This window comes from Ochotona princeps, chromosome 2 (assembly GCF_030435755.1).
Source record: "Ochotona princeps isolate mOchPri1 chromosome 2, mOchPri1.hap1, whole genome shotgun sequence".
In the NCBI taxonomy this organism is placed as follows: Eukaryota; Metazoa; Chordata; class Mammalia; order Lagomorpha; family Ochotonidae; genus Ochotona; species Ochotona princeps.
The window spans coordinates 39,599,689-39,621,957 of NC_080833.1; the positions used below are offsets into that span (position 1 = coordinate 39,599,689).

General features: G+C 34.9%; 1 protein-coding gene across 2 annotated transcripts in view; it reads right to left on the reverse strand.

Moving 5' to 3' along the window:
- BEND5 (BEN domain containing 5) overlaps nt 1-22,269 on the reverse strand; it is a 1,156,480-nt gene that overhangs the window by 1,024,205 nt on the left and 110,006 nt on the right. For both annotated transcript variants that reach the window (XM_036494566.2, XM_058681329.1), the window contains exon 2: nt 18,557-18,679. In XM_036494566.2, the coding sequence (XP_036350459.2) occupies nt 18,557-18,679 (123 nt within the window). The remainder of the gene's footprint in view (nt 1-18,556; nt 18,680-22,269) is intronic.

Genomic DNA, 22,269 nt, shown 5'->3' on the forward strand with positions numbered 1-22,269 from the left:
AACAGGAGTCAACTGAGAAAAGGAATCGATAGGGGGTAGGGTGTCTGTGTATGCCAAAAGGTTTATTATAAGGAATTGATTCATACTATTATAAAGGCTGACAAGTCTCAAGATTTACAATTGATAAGCAGAAGGCACAAGGAAGCCAGTGGTAAAATTCTAACCTAAATGCTAACAGGAAAAACTGGCGCTTCAGTTTGAGTAGTGAGGCAAGAACAACAACAAAAAAATAATAATAACTGTTGTAACTCGATGTAGTCAGGCACAAGGAAATGCTCCTTACAAGATACTTTTGTCCTGTTAAGGCCCTTGATATCTCCCAAGGGGTCAACTAGCTTTAAGGAGCGCAATATACATTACTCAGTCTACCAACTGAAGTAGTAATTTCATCTAGAAACATCCTCAAAGATGTTTTATCAACCAAGGCTTGGGAATCTCATGACCACACAACTTCTTTTCCTAAATGTAGAAATAAATGCAGCCTTAGTTGTTATCCAGGATTTATAAGAGATCTTAACAAACAAGAAAACTTTGTAAATCCTATAACTTTTGAGAGCTGTTCCAGTTTTTTATGGCTGTTCTTGCTATTGTTCTTTTCCACCATTCCCTAAGGTCTCACCCATGTAGCTAGTGACTTCCCCTTACAAACAAGCTGAATTCAAATACCCATGCACATTTCTAAGTATTCATTAAAAATGTGTCATTATCACCTCTCATTGTGACTCCTGCAAATTCCCCCTTTAAACTGAGTAGTGTGATATTTCAAACGACATTTAAAATGTGAAAATATTCTTCATCTGAGGTATTTACTTATTTCAAAATGTAGGATCAAATGGAATCAAGGATAAGAAAACACAAGGTCATTAATAAGGTGTTCTCAGGCACACCACAATGGCTCAGTGGCTAATCCTTGCCTTGCAAGTGCCACAATTCCATAAGGGTACCAATGTGGGACAACATATATAAGTTATCAGTTATAAAGTTGTTAGTGGGATTTAAATCATATTCATTTAAAAATAGTTTAATTTACTAATGAGAACATTATATGTAATATTTAATTTCCAAAAAAAGGAATTTGTTCCTTTTGTTAATGTTCTTCAGAACATAAAAATAGATAACATATTAAAACAAATTTTAAATTAACAATTGAGAATATGCTTCCATGTGGGTTAACAACTAAATATTAGATCATTTTATTTGTGACATCTGAATTGAACTCTCTAAACCCTTCAAAGCCCGTCCCTAGAAAATCTTTGTTTTCTTCACCCTTTATCTCTGCATAAATGTTGCATGCTTATTGTACACACTAATACCAAAGTATATATGTATATGTTAATCTTGCTTTTAAAGTTACTCTGGAATCATACAAATTCCAGGGACGGTGAATGGAAATGGTGTTGCAGTAATTGCTACTGTTTACCAAAATTCTGTGTTTTTGTTGTTGCTCTTGTTGTTGTTGCTCTTGTTGTTGTTCCTCGTGGAAATACACACTGCTCTCCATCTTTTCTGCCTTCACTTGTCTTCATTTGAGTAACAATAGATTATGAGTTGAAAGCATGTAAATATTTTCAGTTTAACACTTTGAAAAATCTAGAGAATCTCCAACTCAAATGATAAGGAAAAGAGTAGACTCACACAATGCAAACATCAAAACCCTGTATCACCATGTGAAGACAGACTCCAACTGCACATGAACACTTACATGCTTTGACCTGTTACATGAGCAAAAAGTAGCTTCTTCCTAAATTTTCAGCATTATATATTTTGGGATCTCTTTGTTTTAAATGTTAACGCTACATATACAAATGTAGAACTTGGTGTCTTAAACTTGAGTTTTCTCTTTTAAAGAAGCCCATAAATATGGCAAAAGCTAGACAATCAGGCAATATGAAAATGGATCTGGAAGGGTAACAAATAGTTACTCATGTTAAAATGATGAAATGTCGACTTTCAGAAATCGGAAGGAAGGGCATGGGTTTGATGGGTTTGTAACTCTTATAGCTGTATCTTAAAACATATGCAGTAATAGTCATATCAGCTGCTCCTTGCTGATACCGTAAGCAAAACATGAGATCAGGAAAGGACTTTGCAGATTTCAAGCAAAAAATTAAGGGAAACAGTAAAACCAAGAATCTGAGGCTCAGAAGGATTTAAAAAATCAGTTACATTCAGATCTCAAAAGTTTACAGACAAGAATGGCCACAAACTACAAAAAAAATCAAAAATGTTAATTGAGTAAAGATTATTGAAAACATAGGGACCCAAGAGAAAATGGATTGTACAAAAACACAATAAAATAGTCATTGGCTTTAGAAGGTGGGTGTTAGCTATCAAATTTTAAATTATATTCACTTTTCAATTTAAAAAAAATTGCTAATCTTTCCATCAAGGCATATATACACACATACACACAGGCATAAAAAAAGAAAGTTCAATTTCATTTCAAAGAAATAAGAAACATAGAAAACAAGAGACCTAAATAAAGGAAAAAATGGAGATCAAATGATAATTAGGGGCAGGCTGTATGGCCTATCAAGTTGAGCTACCAGATGCAGTGCCAACACACAATATGGATACTGATTCAAGCTCCAGCTGCTCCACTTTCAATCCAATCCGATTATCTGAAATGTGCCTGGGAAAGCAGTGGCAGACTATGAAAGAGTTTGGGCCCCTGAATCCACATACCCACATGGAAGATCTGGACGAAGTTCCTGGCTCCTGACTTCATTCTAGCCCAGCCTTGGTTATTATAGCAATTTAGTGAGTAAAACAGAACCTCTCTCTCTATCTTTCTTTTTCACTGTCTTTCAAACAAATCTTTTTATTTTAAAAAAGTGATCATTACACAGAAGCTCCAAGTTAAAGCATATATCAAAATAAGTGTGGCATATTATTCTTGAGCTGATATGTGGTTACACAAGCTACTCTGGTCCAAGAAAAAAAATGCCTGCAGTACAAGAGATACATGTTTACTGACAATGCTAAGTTCTGCACTTTATTCTCACAGATTTTTAAGTGAATGAGTTAAAACACTCACGTTTGAAAGGAATTATGACATATTAAGAAACAAGTGCCCGGCACTGTGGCCTAGTGGCTAAAGTCTTCACCTTGCATGCATCGGGATCCCATATGGATGCCAGTTCTAATCCTGGCGGCTCTGCTTCCCATCCAGCTCCCTGCTTGTGGCCTGGGAAAGAAATCAAGGATGGCCCAAAGCTTTGGGACCCTGCACCTGCATGGAGGACCTGCAGGAAGTTCCTGGCTTCTTCGGATCAATGCAGCACCAGCCGTTGCGGCTACTTCGGGAGTGAATCATCAAATGGAAGATCTTCCTCTCTGTCTCTCCTCCTCTTTGGATATCAGACTTTCCAAAAAAAATAAATAAATCTTTAAAACAAAAAAGAAATAAAAACATTATAACACAGAGATTAGAAGCTTATTGTTTATTATCTACCCCGGGAAACCAAGCTAGGATTTCAGAAAAGGCTCCATGCTTAGAGAACTTAACTATATTGAATCAAAAATGCAAATAAGCCAGGGAAAGATAGTGTTGGCATTTCAGAAAAGAAAATTAGAGAAAGCACAAAACTGTATCACACACGGTCTTAGAGAATTAAGATATAATAGTATAATTGAAAACTGAAGCAAAGCAGGCTAAAAAGAAGTCTGTGGAGGTTGGCAAGAGGTGAAGTCATAGAAAACATTAAAAACATTAGATCCTTAGTCCATATATAACAAGTAAGCATTAAAGATTCTGACCTGTTCTTTTGAACCTGAGATACACTTTTTTTGTTTACTTCTATTGATTTTTATTCCAAGGTACTCTACAGAATCTTTACTCAAATACGTCAATAAGCAATCATTCCAGTATGTCACCCAATCTCTTCCAAGCTTCCAAGTGAGACACAAACAGAATATAATGGGCAATCAATACATCATTCCCAAAGCATTGAATCAAGAAATGAATTATTACAAATAACTGTGTCTTCTTTCTTCATCATTTTCTTTTTTCAAATAATCAACAGCTTCCAATCTGATGTGTTCTATTAGAGTATACACAAATATTCTATCTACTTCATGTAGAATAAATATTCAGATTCATCATAAATATTTAGGGATCTTATTTTCATGAAAACAGAAAAGAGGAAGCATAGGGAAAAGGGAAGGATGAAAAGGAAATTAAAGAGGTCAAGGAAAGTTCATATTATTGACGCTTATAGAAAGTCTACATATTAGGCATCTGTCATATTAGCCTGTGGAATACTGACAACAATTCTACAAGACATTTTACTATACAACATATTCTAAAATGAGGAAACTGAAATCCTGAATGGCTAAATGTAAGGATAAATCATGTATCATCTTGATCAGGCCACAGCAATCAGCTATGCTGTCAAACATTACTCTAGATATCTTTCGTGGAGAAGTCTTGGATGGGACTAATATTTAAATTAAATTTTTGAATACAGCATACAGTTATTCATAACATGGGCAGAAGTCATCTAATTTCTTGAAGGCCTAAATAAAACAAAAGATTATCCTCCTTAAAGAAGAGAATTTTTGCCAGCAAATGTCCTTCAGGCTGAATCTGCAATATGGTTTCTTTCCCAACCCTTTCCCAAACCTGAAGATCGTTCCTTGGATCTCCAGTCTAGTGACCTATTCACAGGTCTTGCATTTGTGAGCCAATACCATTTAATATTATACATGTTTCATCCAGGAAAAAAAATAGATATTTATGTCAAGAAAATTCTTTCATTTAATCGGTTAAATTTCATCACAGAGACAAAAAAAAAGTAAAGGTAAAAGAAAAAATAAGACACATGTAAACCCAAGAAACCATCAAAGGAAGAAAGCAAAATGACAAAACATTAAGCCCTGAGGTATGTGAAGATTTCTACAGAAGTACAGATTATAGTTCTAGGGCTGATACCGGGACTTCAATTTCTAGAGAATGCTGAATATGTTCAGGAGCAGGTAATTCGAAGTAAGCTACACAGTAGATATTACACCAGGTTTGTCTCTCCAGGGCTAGGACTCTATTGGCTATACAACTTTTCATAAAATATATTTAATCACTGTTGCATTCAAAATTAAAAATTTATTTTACATAATATTTTACAACTACTTCACTATCACTGTTTAGAACTTGAGAAATAAAAACCCATTTTTTCCCCTATGTGTAGCACTCTTCTGGTATACTTTTAAAAACTAAACAAAGCAAAATACCCTTTGCAATTCAAGTTTAGTGAGCAGAAAAAATTTTTTTAATTTTTTGAAAACTCATAAAAATATATTGGGAAATAATAAACCAATGCATATATATATGAGCATTTACTTCTAAATTTGGCAATGAAATCTGCCCTACGAGACAATACTTCCAACATGCTTATTTTAAACTAGTATGTTCTTCCATATTTCAGCAGTATTTTAAACACAAATGCTTTATGATTGATACACAAATTATGAATAGAATAACAAATTAAAAACTACGATGAAATCAAAATATCAGATTAAAATACTCATCAGTATCACCTTACATACACTATAAGACTGAGTCTATCCTAATGGAATGAGTCATAGCAGCCTTCTATAACCTCTTCCAATAACTCTTTGCACAGATAAAGACAGAAAGAAGAGAAAACTAGAAAAATGTTTTACTCATCTTAAAAAAAAAAAAATGAAATGTCCAGGTGAGTAGAAAGTTTCAATTATTTTACTAGCGTCACACTGATTTTTAAACAATTGTCATGTACTACTCATTCATGAAAATCTGTAAGAAAACAAATCATAATTCCTGCTCTCAACAAGCTTATGCTTATAGACAACAGTAAAAAATTGTATTTCATAAAATTTTCAAAAAAGTCATAATTATAAATAGAAACAGGAAAGGCAACATACAGATTATGTTCACAAAGTAAAAACATATACAAAAAATTGTTTTTCATAAAATTTTCAAAAAAGTCATAATTATAAATAGAAACAGGAAAGGCAACATACAGATTATGTTCACAAAGTAAAAACTTCACAAAGAACACAAGTTTCAAAACAGGTATTAGGAAAAATCTGTCTCAACTAAAATATGAAAAAGAACATACCAACAAAAGATGAGGTCATGATTAAAGTTACAATAACAAGGATTCTATATTAGTTAACAGGATGAAAGTGAAAATCCATATATGAGAAGGCTCATAGAATACAGCAATCGTTACCAGAGGTCTTTTTCTGAGATAGAGGAAATTCAGATATTACAATGATTTGTAGCTCTCTAGAAGATCACAGAAAATAAACGCATAATAATGTATCAACATATACATTCTTTTGTGGTGAGATAATGGAAAAGGCTTGATATTACTAAGACAGAATAACAGATTTTATGAATGATTAAATATGGCATACAGTTGAGTCACTGATAATTCTACATGGGAGCCAGCACGTTGGCTCAACTAGATAATCCTCTACCTCCAAGCACAGAATCGCATATGGACATCGGTTTGTGCCCCAAGTGTTCCACTTCGTATCTAGATCACTGCTTATGTCCTGCACAGGGACAGTCCAAAGCCTTGGCACCCTGCACCTGCACGGGCGATCCAGAAGATCTTGGCTCCTGGACTCAGAGCAGAGCAGCTCTGATCATTGTGACCACTTAAGGAATGAACCAGCAAGTGGGAAATATTTCTCTTTATACCTATAAACCTGTCTTTACAATAAAAATAAATATATCTTTTTTTTACAAAAAGATAATTCTAAGAGACCAAAAGAACCAAAGATTTTTTAAATTAAAATAATTCACAATATATCAAAGGGATTTGTCGTGTTTCAAAGTCAGAACATGACACATTTGATTTGCTAAGCAGTTCACTTTAAAATATAAAAAGGCATACAGTCATAAACATAATAAAGTAGATGAAAACATGGGTTTATACCATAAAGAGAATTCAAAATTATTAATCCTTTTTAAATTTTTTTCTATTTGACACATTACACTGATATCTATGAGGTAGAGTAAGTGTTCTGATTCATGATTTACTGACTATTGATCAACTCCTGGTAATTAGTATATCTATTACCTTAAATTTTCACTTCTTTTACACAAGGATCTTCAAAATCCTCTCTTCTATTTTGAAGTGTCTTACAATTAGTCGCATTGACTGGACTTTCCTATACTACACTAGAACGTACTCCTCTTTTCTTCCCACAACACTATACCTGTTCACCAACCTATCCCCATGCTCTTTCCCAAAACACTTCCAGTCTCAGAAAATGACTATTCTATTCTCAATCTCCAATGGGATAAACTTTTGAGGTTCCATACATGACTGACATCATGTGGTATTTATCTTTCAGTTCTTGACTTACCTCACTTAATGTAAAACTACAATGCTATTGACAACAGCCAAGAAATCAATCTAGATGTACATTAGTTGATGAATGGGTAAAGAAATGCCATATATTTTATTGTGCAATTTTATATAATACTACTCAATCATTTTTTAAAACATATTTATTTTGATTTTATATTTTCAATTATTTTAGTTTTATAATGTACACTCAGTACATGCACAGTACTGTCAATAGCCCTTGCCTCCTTAAACAAAATGGCGCCCGATATTTCTCTATGGGGAAGACTGGGTTGTAAAATCCACCCTGTTTCCACACTGCCTGTCTGGGATCTGCCATTTTGTGTCTGCTCCTGGTCAAATAAACAGACCAGCAGGACGGGAAGTTCTTTTTCTCAGTTCACTTCCTGATCTCCCAGTGAAAGTCCATTCCCAACTGGTTGTTGGTGGAATTCCCGGGTGCTGGTGCAATTTGGATTGCCACTCACTGAATGCAGCTGGGATAGCGGTCACTGCAACACTACACCATTGTGTCTGCTTCTTTCTTGTGTCTATCAGTCTCTGGGTACCACTCTGCTGCTGTTCTGTCCTCTCCTATTTTCTGGAATGTGCCCTCTCTACTTCACACTGGCTAATATTTCTCCATCTGTTTAAACGTGTCCTTACCCTGTTCCACCATCTTGATTCTCCAAGATTTTTTTTTTATTGCGAAGTCAGATACATAGAGAGAGGAGTAGAGACAGAGATGAAGATCTTCCATCCGATGACTCAGTCCCCAAGTAGCTGCAATGGCTGTAGCTGAGTCAATCTGAAGCCAGGAGCCTGGAGCCTCTTCTGGATCTCCAACACAGGTGCAGGGTCCCAAGGTTTTGGGCCATCCTTGACTGCTTTCCCAGGCCACAAGCAGGGAGCTGGATGGGAAGCTGGGCTGGCGGGACTGGAACCAGTACCCACATGGGATCCCAGCACATTCAAATCGAGGACCTTAGCCTCTAGGCCACCACACTGGGCCTTTTTGTATTAGGTTTTACAAAGGCATACTCTCAACTAATTTCACAATCACAGGCATATTATTTCCTCAGGTAAAAAAATCAACAACAGCAAGTAGGAAAGTAAACAATTGTCCCTTAATAGTGTATACTAAATGCTGTAAAAATAATTAAATCTCAAGATGTCAGATTCACTGATACAGACTATATCATTTTGTTTTCTGTTAGTTGTTAGTTTATCACAGATCAAGGAAAATATATTTTGTCTTTTGGAGTCTGGCTTATTTTACTAACTGTAATTGTTTCCACTTGTATCTACTTTGTTGCAAAAGATATTTTTTAAAAAGCATAAAATCCTGTCATTTGCCAAAAAGATGAACCTCAAGGACATTATGATGATACCTTTTAAGGCAGTGTTAATTAAAATTTGGTCCATGGATTAGTCTGAAAATTGTTAATTCAGTTACTAAAGGATAAGTGCAGGATTTACATTTATAGCCATTTTCCATTCAAACTCATGATTGTTGTATTTATTTCACTGAACAGGACACAAATCAGCTTGATTATTGACAAAGTCAGATGGTAATCTCCATGCACATATGGCATGAGCTTCATATAAGTTATACACAATATAGCTCCACATAGTCATGATAGATTGTGAGAGGAAAAGAAACAAAAGCAAATGTTTTCCTTACAGAAGTGTTAACACACAGCATTAACACACGTAGGTGATAACTTAGCAAAGCTATATTCTGTAGTTTGTAGAAAGGAAGAGATACTCTGAAAGACTTGGGCGTAGCGAAAAACTACTTGGAATAGATCCCAGAAGCAGAAGCAATTAAAGCAAAAATAAACAATGGGATTAACTCAAGCTAAAAAACTACACTATCATGCTGGGCCCTCTTAAGTTCTTTTTGGAAAAAAAAAACTATAAACAAATTCAATTAACCATACATATAATACACCCTTCTTCTTGTGTGTATGTGTAGTTTTTTTTTACTACAAAAGCATAGGAGGCAGTTTATTGCATTGTAAGCCTATTACGATGATTTGAAAATATGCAGTTGGAAGAGGTAAATGTAAAAATGACTTTCTGGGCCTGGTGCAGTAGTCTAGTGGCTAAGGTCCTTGCCTTGCATGTGCTGGGAGCCCATATGGGTGCCAGTTCTAATCCTGTCAGCCCCGCTTCCCATCCAGCTCCCTGCTTGTGGCCTGGGAGAGCAGTTGAAGACAGTCCAAGGCCTTGGGACCCTGCACCCGTGTGGGGGTCCCAGAGGAGGTTCCAGGCTCCTGGTTTCAGCTTGGCTCAGCTCCAGCTGTTGCAGTCACTTGGGGAATGAATAATCAGACAGAGAATCTTCCTCTCTGTCTCTCTTCTCTGTATATCTGACTTTCCAATAAACACAAATAAATTTTTTTTAAAAAAATGACTTCCTTAAATATAGTAAACATAGTTCAAACCCCTTCAGTTGGTCATTACAAGACCTTTACATTCAGGACATATTTGAAGTAATGAAGGAACATAATTGGATGATTTGCATTTTTGCATAGGTGGCACTGTTAATAATATACCAGAGAGAGGCAGGGCTAAATCTGAGAAACTGTTCAGAAAGTTGCTATACAACTCCATTTTGATGACCTGGTCTAGGATGGAGTTACAGGACTAAAAAGGTTGTAAGCTATTATAATCAACAATTTAGTTACAAGCAGAGAGAAATTAGGATATATTGCATGATAATTCTTCCTACAACCCTGTGGGGGGAAAAAAATCCAGTAGGGACAACGTGCTAATCTCAGTAATCAGGATTAATACTTTGGATTAGCAAATCAACAAGGCAATACACATAAAGAAGGCAGGACCTTAGGAGTGCTGTGATACAGAACAGGGGTGCTAGGAAGAAGAAACCCACCAGGGGGAATCAAATTCAAACCAGGTTGAGAATGCAGCACAAGAGTGACAACAGGACAGTGCTCAAAGAAGGAAAAAGTAAAGTACACTTACTCCTTCAAAAAAGGAGATAGGGATGGGTGAAAACTATAATGTTTGAGCAAAAAAATCTGTCCAAAGTAGATACCAAAATAGACATGTTTGTTGTTTATACCTAATGCTGTCTTTCATGCATTTCCTTCCTCTTAAGATTTGAAGTTCTCAGCTAAACATAACTTTTTTCCCCAAGTGCCTACAGTAAATAAATTAAGATAACTTTAAACATGTATTTAGAACCATCAACAAAAAGAATCAAAGCTCAAATGCTGTAGTAAAAATGTAGTATATCCCACATCTCCAAAGATACAAATAAATGAAGAAAGTTGGAAGTGCTTAACCTCATTAAAGGAATGCATGAGGTATGACTGACTGCTAATGATTTCATGAGATTGTGAAGCTTAGCTTCATGGTCACACACACAAAATGAACCTTTTCATTTTGTTGCTCACAGCAGGGGTGTTATTCGTGATGTAGATAATGGATGTTGGATTCGTCCACATTAACTGATAATTTTATTGGAATTATATTTTAGCTGTCGCTTTTTCTGATGTCCTTGAAAAATTTATTATTGTAAAATATATTTGAATTTGTGAAATTTTTCAAAAGTCTTCCCTGAGATTATCAGATCATTTTTATTCTTAATGGTATCTAAAGTAAAATGAATAATATTCAAAATTGCTTTATTGGTTGAAAAAAAACAATTATTAAAAGTGCATTTTCAGCGAACAAAGTCACACTGAACTCTCCCTCTCAGGAAGAGTGTCCCTTTCTGAGAAGTAGCTGCAGTTTTCCTTTCCCTGAAAGTATGATTATGTTTCTAACATCCGTGTATCCTCCTGTATATCAGTGTTAAGAATCAACTGTGTGTTCCCATACTGCTTCACCTGGAAACTTCCTTCCAATCCTGCAACACTTCGATCAGGGAGCCTCCCTCTTCTAAGCACCATTCCCTACCAACTTGCAAAATGTCTTTTTTGCTGTCTTTCCTTAGCACCCTGCACTTGCCTGAATTAGAGCTAAAGGAGCTAAGCATTGTGCTTAGTTCCATTCAAACTCCAGGGTATGTTTGCTGCCCTACCATCCCTTCCAGGTTAGCATCTGTCCAGGCAGAAACAGTTGATTTAGATGTTCAATTACCTGGTCAACTTAATCATATCCTTTGTCAGTCTCTCCCACTAGCATCCTATAAGCCAAGAACTTACAATAGACAGAACGTATCTGCTAGTCAGTAAATTTTCAGAGATGAAAAAACTCATCTCACCTTTTAAAACAAACCATATTGATTCTGTCATAATTATACTAAGGCATACTGTAAAAACTTTTTCCCTAAAGAGAAGAGTCCATCTAAGATTTTTGAGTATAAAGAAAGGATAAATGTCAACAAAAAGCAGAGTTCAAGTTTGGTTTTTGTTCTTTCTTCAAAATGCTATAAACTTAGGAATCACTACAACTTACATATATTTTTAAATATCTGAAAACGTCTCTCAACAACATCAGGAATACAGTTCTGTGCAAAGGAACATTTCTTTCTTTAAAAGTTTATGCTCATAAGCTTTTGATTTTAGAGTGAACCGCAACAGTCTAGTATATTTTCTGCATCATCATTTTGTTCTGAAACTCAAGAAACTGAGCACTGTATTTTAAAAATTAACACAATCTTATGTTCTTTATAAAGACTTAAATATAGATTTTTTAATTATAAAATAATTACTATGCACCTGACACCAAGGTAACTGTTTTTGTTTTTGTTTTTGTTGTTATGAATCATAATGATACCTACTACAAAGGAGATAACAAATGGATGGTTTAACTCATCCAGTGGGGACATCAGTAAATGTCACATAATAAGACAAAGATGAAACTAACCATAGTGGTAGAGATATGGAAGCATGACAGGTGTACCACAGCTTAACTTCCTATCATTGAAGCTATTACTTCTATATTCAATGCTGCCTGTTCCTCTTTCTGAATGCATTTTTTTTCTTTTTTCTTTCTTTCTGTATTTTATTATTCCATGATACAGTTCCATAGCCTCTGGGATTTCCCCTTCTCTAAATCTCCTTCCCCCACTGATTTCCCCTATACTATTACAATAATAGTATAATAAATACTATAAGTAATAAATAGTCATAAGTCCATCATTCTGCTATTTAAACGTATTCTGACATTGTAAGCATGGACAATGTAAGAGAATCCAGCATTCTGTTATCAAGATACATTCAGCAGTTTCATTGGGAGTTCATCTTTGGTTTGGAAGTAGAGATGCACACTGCACTGTATGTCTATATGTCTCCACTATACAGTTACTACACATCCTCTTAAATGAAAATCCAGAAAACAAAATCAACAACAGAAAGAAAGTTAAACAAAGTAACAATGCCATGTAGTTAAATAATATGCTACTGAATAACCAATGTGACCAATGTTTTGGCTTTTCATCTTTTCCTAGCTAATTCCTGCTTCTCTCTCATTTATCTTTCCAGAGTTTCCTTATTGAAAATACAATATAAATGAAAGTCTTTATCTCAGGCAAAGAATATGGGAGGAATCTGATCTAAAGTTCCTATATTCTTAGAATGTTCTAACGATTGCTACTAACAACACAAATATACTCAAACATGTATCCAGTACATTTTTGTATATAAGGAATATACACAGAACCAGTATCTTGGATTAAATTTCAAGTATTCAGCTAAAATTATTTTGTACATTATCCCTAATTTTCTTGATTCTCTATTGTGGATCTTTTTCTATCTTTCCAAATGAGTATATTTGAATGACATCATTATTGTAACCTAAACAGAACTACCAAAGTTAACATCTCAATGCAGGTTGGTCAGATTCAAACCTGTGCTGTGGTATTATAGTATGCAGCTTCTCATTAAAAAAATAAATAAATATAGAATAAACCATTCAGATGAGGAGTTAAAGCAAATTCCTGATTTTAAAGTAATATTAATACTATGCCAGTTATGAAGATTATTTCTCAAAAGGAAATATGACACTAGTCTTCTGAGATTACACAAGTAAATATGACATTCCATATGTAAATAAACAGTAAATGTTCTAGTTAAATAATTTCACTTTTATTTCCATTGTTTGGAAAGGATATATTAAGTACTGAAAAACATTTGTCTTTCACTGACCCCTGTTCTCACCATAGCAAAGAAATACAAGGTACTAAATCTTTCAATGAATTAATGTATAAACTATATCTTTTTTCTAGTATTCAAGCCTGCTAATTATGAAATGATTCTCAAATTTACTATGCTGTTTAGCAAGATTGGTATTTAGTTACTTACGTGTATTTTTTTTTTAAATGGCTGATTTTTTTCAGCTTTCTTTATCAAAGAAACTTTTTCCTAACCATAGAAGGGCACATCAAAAGTTCACAGAAAATGATCATTATTAAAACAAAAAGGGGGGGTGTCTGGCAGAGTAGCCTAGGAGCTAAAATCTTTGCCTTGCAAGTGCTGGGATCCCATATGGGCATTGGTCTGTGTCCCAGCTGCTCCACTTCCCATCCAGCTCCCTGCTTGTTGTGGCCTGGGAAAGCAGTAGAGGATGGCCCAAAGTTTTGAGACCCTGCACTCACATGGGAAACCCAGAATCCTGGCTTCAGATTGGATCAGCTCAGCTCCGACCTTAGCACCACTTGGGAAGTGAATCAGCAGATGGAAGATATTTCTCTCTGCCTCTCCTTCTCTGTAGATTTGACTTTCTAATAAAAATAAATCTTAAATAAAAACCCACATAGATTCTGTTATATCAAAAATAAGTTCTCTTTTAATTACACGTTCTAGCTGACTACTGGAAGTATTCTTATTTTATCCCTTAGTGGGAAAATTTCAACAATACATCTATCATATATATATTATCATATATATAATACATATTTTATATATATGTGTATATATATATATAATAAACTGACGAGCAGTATACAAACCAGTGTCAAAACCAGCTTTACAACTTAAAGAACATACAATTTAGGACAAATTATTGTAACAGCTTGTACCTCAGTTTCCTTGAGTACCAAATTAGTATAGTAACTCAAAAAAGGCTTTTGTGAGTATGAAATAAAATCAAATGTGCAAACTATTTGTCACAGTGTCTTAAAAGCAGTAAGTAAATAAATTTTACTCATGTTCTTATTGTTATTGCTAAATTTTTATCTATATATAAAATATTAGTCTTAAAACCTCATTTATGATTATATTGTTGATCACTGCTGTTATCCCTCATTTATCCCCATATTCATTGAGAGGTTTTGATCTGATTGATACTATACAGGTGCCAGAAAACAAAAATTACTAAGAGACCTTTCTGTCTTCAAAGAGTTTGCACTAATAATAATAATTTTTAAAAAGCGAGGGGAGAAACAATTACAGGAACCCAGTGCAATAAGAGCTATCACAGAACTCCTAAGAGCATTTGTCCATAGAGACTAGAGACACCCAAACCTGCCTGACAAATACCACCACCTAGAGAAAGGAGTCCCAGGTACAAAGCAAACAGCATTTGCATGGAAATAAAGGTTTAATTAGATTTCATAGGTGGTGAATAACAAATATTTATGTTTATCAAAGCTATCTTGAAAAAAGTTGTTTTTCTTCATCTCTTTGTTGCTCATATTACTTCAACAAATAGAGAATCGATACAGAGCTTATTTTTGTAGACACTGCATGGTTCTGTGGGAGAACAGAGAGTTATCAGACTACGACTCTATCTTGAAACAGGTTATACTATGGCTAAGGAAACAACAAAGTACAAACAACATGAAATGTTAAAGCAGCTCCAGAGAGAGAAAATTAGGCCAGTGTAGCTACTTTCCTAAAGGAAATAATACCTGAGGACAGAAGGCTACAACATTAAAAAGATCAGACATTCATAACAGGGTTTTTAGTTGACCCACAGGCCTATTTCTTACAAGAAAAATTGAATAGTTATCTGTCAGCTAGGAGCCAAACAATGTGCTAAGCACATCACAAACTCTGGAACTTCAAAAGAAAAGAAAAAAAACTGCTTGTGAAGGCTTATCTAAAGGTAACACAGCTCACTCAACATGAAGCAATACTCCCAATCCCTTGAATGTATTAATTCACTCCATCTCAGTAAGCCTGCGTGCACCCTCAGAATCCTTAAAAACATACACAGGAATTGTCCACAGTTCGTACATCAGAGCTGAACAACTGAGAAAATCCCACTGACAACCTTTTTATAAATAATCTAAAATAAATCCTTGAATTAAATTAGATGAGATGAAACACACATTAATCTGTTTTAAGTAGTAAGTGAACTGATTTCACTAATATTGCTTTTCACCCTTGAGCATCATAACCCCCAGACCACACTGAAGCAGATAACAAGTTTTACTCCTATAAAATATATTGTAAATACCAAGGGATATTGTTGAGGATGCTGCTGATACTATTTCAGTGACCACTTTGTGAAACACAACAGAAAGAATTTTTATCACATTCTAGTACATGACATATTTTCTCTTAAGATATTATCTTTCAGAAAAATTCGCAAGTAATTTATTGTATATAACTTTCCAAGACAAAACATCATAAATTTTATGCATCCATGCAACTGCATTTTATTTGCTATTTCCCCTGTGGTGATTATTTTTAAGATACACGTATTTATTTGAAAGGTCGATCTACAGAGAGACAGGAAGACAAAGTGACAGAGACAGACAAAGGGATACTCTAACCACTGGTCCAGTCCTCAAATGACTGAAATGGTCCAGGCTGGACAAAGCTGAAACCAGAGGTCTAAAATTCCATCTAGATCTTTATCACGGATACACAGGGGCCTTGTGTCGTCTTCCACTGCTTTCCCAGGCACGTTAGCAGGCAGCAGGGTCAGAAGTGGAGCCAGTGGAATTCAAACCAGCACAGGATGCAGCCATCATGGTGGCAGCTTAACCTGAAGCACCGCAATGGCAGATCCTTTGTACTAAGTAGGTCAATCTGAAGGGGCTATGTGACATCCAGACGAAATATTTCTAAGTGTGTCTGTGACAATATTTCTTAATGAACAAGCATTTGAATCAGCGGACTTAGTCTAAAATAGATTGTCTTATCCAATACGGGGGGTGGGGGGGCATCAATCAGTCCACTGAAGCCTGAATACAGCAAACAAACAGAAGCAGGACAGTACCTCAATTTATTTCCTCCAACTATCAACTTGTGCTGAATATTTCAACTATCAACTTCTGTGCTTAAACATATATAAAAGATAAAAAGCCTGATGAAGCCTGGGACACAGATAGCCTAATTTCTGATAAGTCTTCTTTGCCCAAACTAACTTATCATCTTCCTTGGATTTCCTCATACCTATTTTTAGGAGAGATTTGCTTATTTGTTTTATTGGAAGAGCAGATTTACAGAGAAGAGACAGAGAAAGATTTATCTGTTGGTTCACTCCCCAGATGTCTGCCACAGCCAGAGCTGAGTCAATCCAAAGCCAGACACAGGAGTTCCTCCAGGTCTCCCACATGAGTACTGGATCCTAAGGCCATGGGCCATCCTCCAGTACTTTCCCGACCATTAGCGGAAAACTGAGTGGGAAGTAAAGCAACCAGTTGAACCATTGCTGGACCCACATTATCTATTTTTCAAATAAAATCTATTTTATTTTAGTAAAGTACCTTAACATTTTAAAGAAGCAAATATATGTTTTAATATTTATTATAGCTATATAACATTAATATCAACAAACATTTTTGCACACTGTGATTCTTTTCAAGCTGGGATGTGAACTATAGTCTGATTCCAACCACCACACTATATTGCAAGGTTCGTGTATGACCACAAAAAATAACTGACAGAACTGTTTTTATATTGCTAGCAAAGTACACACTATTCATTTCAGGATTATGATGTCAGACTGGGAAAATTTTTATACCGGACTTTTTTTGCAAGCAATGAAGATAGACTGAATTATTATTAGATAAAATATCTTCCAAAAAGGAACTCTGGATTAATCCATGCTATAGATAAATCCAGGCAACAAATGAGGACAATACATGCTTTCATAGAGTTTTTATTATTACTAAAGATCTTCTGGTCCTTACTAAAGTTTAAACAACTAAAGGTATTTCCTGGGAACAAAGTATATTAAAGACAAGGAACTAGCATAAAATTTAGTCCTAATTATGTGGACATTATTCAGATACAACAGAAACGACAACACTAATGTGGGTTAACTTGTGTCTCCTCAACTTTCATATATAGAAGTGTTAACCCCCAGCATCTCAGAATGTGAATTGACTTGAAGACTTCTATGCAAGTACTGAAGTTTAAAATGAGATTACTGGGGCCCTGCACAGTGGCCTAGCGACTAGAGTCCTTATCTTGCACACACTGGGATCCCATATGGGTGCTGGTTTTAATCCCACCAGCCCCTCTTCCCATCCAGCTCCCTGCCTGGGAAAGCAGTTTAGGATGGCCCAAAGCATTGGGGCCCTGCACCCATGTGGGAGACCCAGAAGAGGCTCTGGGCCCTTGGCTTTGAATCAGCACAGCTCCAGCCATTGTGGCCACTTGGGGAATGAATCAAAAGATGGAAAATCTTCCTCTCTGTCTCCACCTCTCTGTATATCCAACTTTCCAATAAAAAATAAATAAATCTTTTAAAAATGAGATTATTAGTGTGGGTCATACATCCCATATGACAGACTACATACAAGAGAAATCTGGAGATAGATATCACAGGGAGAATACCATGTATATAAAAGAAGTTAGAGATTAGGATGAAATTTCTTAAGACTATATCTTGCTAATAATTTCCATGACCCTGGAAAGAGGCCTGGACAGATCCCTTCCACCCCTAAAAAAACAGAAGAAACTATCCTACTAACAAGAAATTGATCTCCAACTCCATAACACAATAAATTTCTATTTTGAAAAGAACTCATTAAGTGGTGCTTTGCTACATCATTACTAGTAAACTAATACAATGTGGAAAAATCACAGAGCAAAGCCCCACATAAGCACATGTTCAGTTTTAAGGAATAAGCAATCTGTGTTCTTAGAACTCAAAACAACTGCCATATAACTGACATCATTATTTCCCATTAGCCAGACACAAGCTAATTCCTTCAAAACTGATTTTTCACTGACACTTATTCCATTACAATAAACTGTTTAATGGGTAGAATTACACTAATGGAATTTGATTAAAAAAAATAACCTCACCAAATAAACTCAAAGGCAAAAGAACATACTCACCGCTCTCAAAGCATGCATCAAAGATAAGATGTCCTTTCTTGGGCTGTCCACAGTACCCAACTGGAAGCACCGCATATTTGCTCACATTTCCTCCAATCGCTTCATCATTTCCCAAATCACTGCCTATAAAAGATGCACATTTAAACAGACACATAGTGCATTTAGCAATAAAGTCCAATTAAATTGTGGTTATTAATCTATTCCCTTTCCCAGTTATTGCATGGTTACTTGGGCAAAGAGAAAATAATTGAATGTTGTGATAAAATGGAAAGAGGATAAATTTCAAAATCAGAAACGTAAGTTCACATTTCACCTCCAATACATAGAAAATTCTAAAATGTTTTAAAGAAATAGACCTGAAATCTTTAAGCCTCATTTACTGTCATCCATAAAAAATGAATGGTAATTTTATCTTCAAAAGTATGCTATGGAAAAGTGATATAAAAATAACTAACATTATAAAAAATTATAAACATTAAATAAAGTAAATTGCATAAATTGTTAGCCAAATAAAATAGAAAGACATTATAGGACATCAAAAGAACAAAGAAAAAGTCAAATGCCCTTTTTGTAGTAAACATTATTTCACGCTCATGTTTACTGAATTTCAACATACAACAGCTATGACATCAAATCAACTCAGGTTTCCATCAACTGATGATTGGATAAAGAACATGTAAAGTATCTACACTGTAGAACACTATTCAGCCACAAAAAAAGAATAAAATTCTGACTTTTCCCACAAAATGGATGCAACTGGAAACCACCATGTCTAGTGAAATAGCCAGTATCAAAAAGACAAATGTGTCTTCTCTCATATGTGGCAGCTAATATAGAAAAATGTATTAGAAAGTAAATAGTCACTTTGGAATATGGTTGCTGGTCTTAGCACATGTTTATGCTTCAGTGAAAATATGGGTAATTAAGCCTGTGAATATAGAGTATGTTAAATTTAAATCTTTAGCAAAAACTGATGGATGGTTAACTGAGGGGAGCAAAGGAGTGAGAGAATTGTGATTGTCTTAACTGTAACATTGGATTACTTTATAAAATATCTTGTCAGCACATTAAGTTTTAAAAGAAAATTTCATATAGATAAATAGATATGCATATATATATAGATATATAGATATATACACACACACATACAGGAGAGCCTAAAGTTTCAGCAAAAATAAATAATTAAGAAATTAATTCAGAGGTGATGCATTGGTTCAACCATCTAATCCTCCACCTACAAGTGCTGGCATAACATACAGATGTTGGATAATGTCCCAGCTATTCCACTTCCCATACACCATGCTTATGCCCTGGGAAAGCAGTAGAGGAAGGCTCAAAATCTAGGGATCCTGCACCAGTGTGGGAACCCTGGAAGAAGCTCATGATTCGTGGCTTCAGATTGGCTCAGCTTGGGCTGTTACAGACATTAGGGAAGTGAACCAACAGATGGAAGATCTTCCTCTGTCTCTCTTCTCCATAAAATATGTATCTCCAATAAAAACAAATAAATCTTAAAAAAGAAATGAATTCAGTATGTTATAGGAAATGGAATTAACATATAAATTCACTAATGTTTAATACTGTAATAATGTAATCACTAAGAAATCAAGAAAGCAAATACATCCAAATAGCTACAAAACATTAAAATACATATGAATAATTTTAACCAATTAAATAAGTAATCTGTGCAATTAAAGTTACAAAAAAGTGATGACTGAAATTGAAGAGGACACCAAAGTTAGAAAGACATTTACTGTTTATGGAGTAGAATTAATATTTTTTAAAACCCATAGTACCCCAAGCAATCTATTGACTCAATGCAATTTATATATCAAACTACTGATGACTTTCTTTGTACAAATATAAAACTGCTCTTAAATCTGAAGTGAATCATGTAGTACCTCAAACTACCAAAAGAATCCCGGGATATGAGTGACAGTTGTAGGCATGACAATACACAACTTCAAAATACACAAAGTGTTTTTAAACATGGTATCACCTATAGGCACCAACTTAAGTCCAAGTCGGTTCACTTCTCAAGGAGGATCCCTGCTTGTGGCATTGGATAACGGTGGTGGATGTCTCAGGTTCTTGGACCACTGTACCCATGAAAGAGATCCAGAAGCTTCTAGCTCCTAGCTTCAAATCAGCTGTGGCAATCACAGCCATTTGGAGATTCAACGAGAGGACAGAAGATCTCTCTTCTCTGTTCCTCTTTCTCTGCAACTCTGACTTTAAGTTAAATAAATAAATCTTTTTAAAAAAAAAAAAAGAACAAAATTATTTTCTGACTAGTCAGTTATTGAAAGTGATAAAACTGAAAGCTGTCCATTCTTCAAGAAGTGACGTAAGCCCCACCATCTACAAGAGGTCATTTCAATGAATTCACTTCATCTTCTGTAACGGATAGATTGTTACTTAATTACTTTTTTTACATATATTAATAGAAGCTTTTTCAACTTTAAAATAAGCAGAACCACCAGGTCTTCAAAAATTGATAGAGAAAGAGAAACAGATAATGAGTAAACATGACAGCAAGCTCTCATCTTGTTGGATCACCTTCCAAATTCCCATAACAGCGGGTGCTAGCCAGAAGCTGGGAACTCTGTGTCTCTCATGTGAATGACCGATATCCAATCACTTGAGCCAACCCTGCCACCTCCTAGGGTACCCATCATCAGAAAGATAAAATTGGGAAAAGAGCTAGAACTCCTGGCACTCAAACCCTTGATCCTCTCCTAATTCTAGTTTTCTGATGATTTAGGTATCTTGACTGGTGTGCCCATGCCCATTCCCAAAATTACACCCTATATAATTTAGACTTTGTTTTTTAATATATTTTCAGCTGCCCATGTAATAGATGATTCGTAATTTCTTTAAATTAATGACTTTAAAGGATACAGAAAAGGCCATCTTGTTCTAAAATCCTATTCAAAAAAAATCACTTTATACAGATACAGAAAACCCAAGAAAGATTATCTAGCCTACACTGTAAATGCCTCCATGAAAAGGACAGCAGTTTTCTAAGGCAGCTTATCTCACTGTTTGATGATTTTTTTTAAGTTCATGTTTTATAATATATTGAGATGAAGTCTCCAATTGATAATTCTAGAATAAAATGTCTAAAAGAGTATGAATCTGATAGTACAGAAATCACAGTTGTTACAAATGTCTTAGATCAATAAAAATAAGTATATACACAAACATGGACAAAAGTGTAATATTTCAATACATTTATTAAATGAACTGAGGAAATCAGGGTAGCTCTCATTTCCCTTCTTGACACTATTTTATGTTATGACTAGAGCTTCCCTCTTCGATTTGCTCATAACAATTCCTAAGAGATGACCATAAACTCTAGTCATGCACTACACCATTAACAACTTAGGTCCTTAGCTATAACTCAGATTTGGTAACTGTTTTCAAAATACCCTCCATATCCCATTCCCTAACTTCTATCTCTCCCAGCCTTTATAAACCACTGTCTATATTCAGGTGTAATTTATTTTTTTTATTTTTTTTTTTCCTTTTTAAACTTCACAAATGAGACCATCATGTGGTATTTGTTTTTCTATATCTGGGCTATTCATTTAACACAATGTATTCCAATTCCATTCACTTCACTGCAAGTGACATAATATCATTCTTGTAATGGCTGAATCTTATTTGGTTGTATCTTTCTAATATATTAAATTTACCCATATGTGTGATAC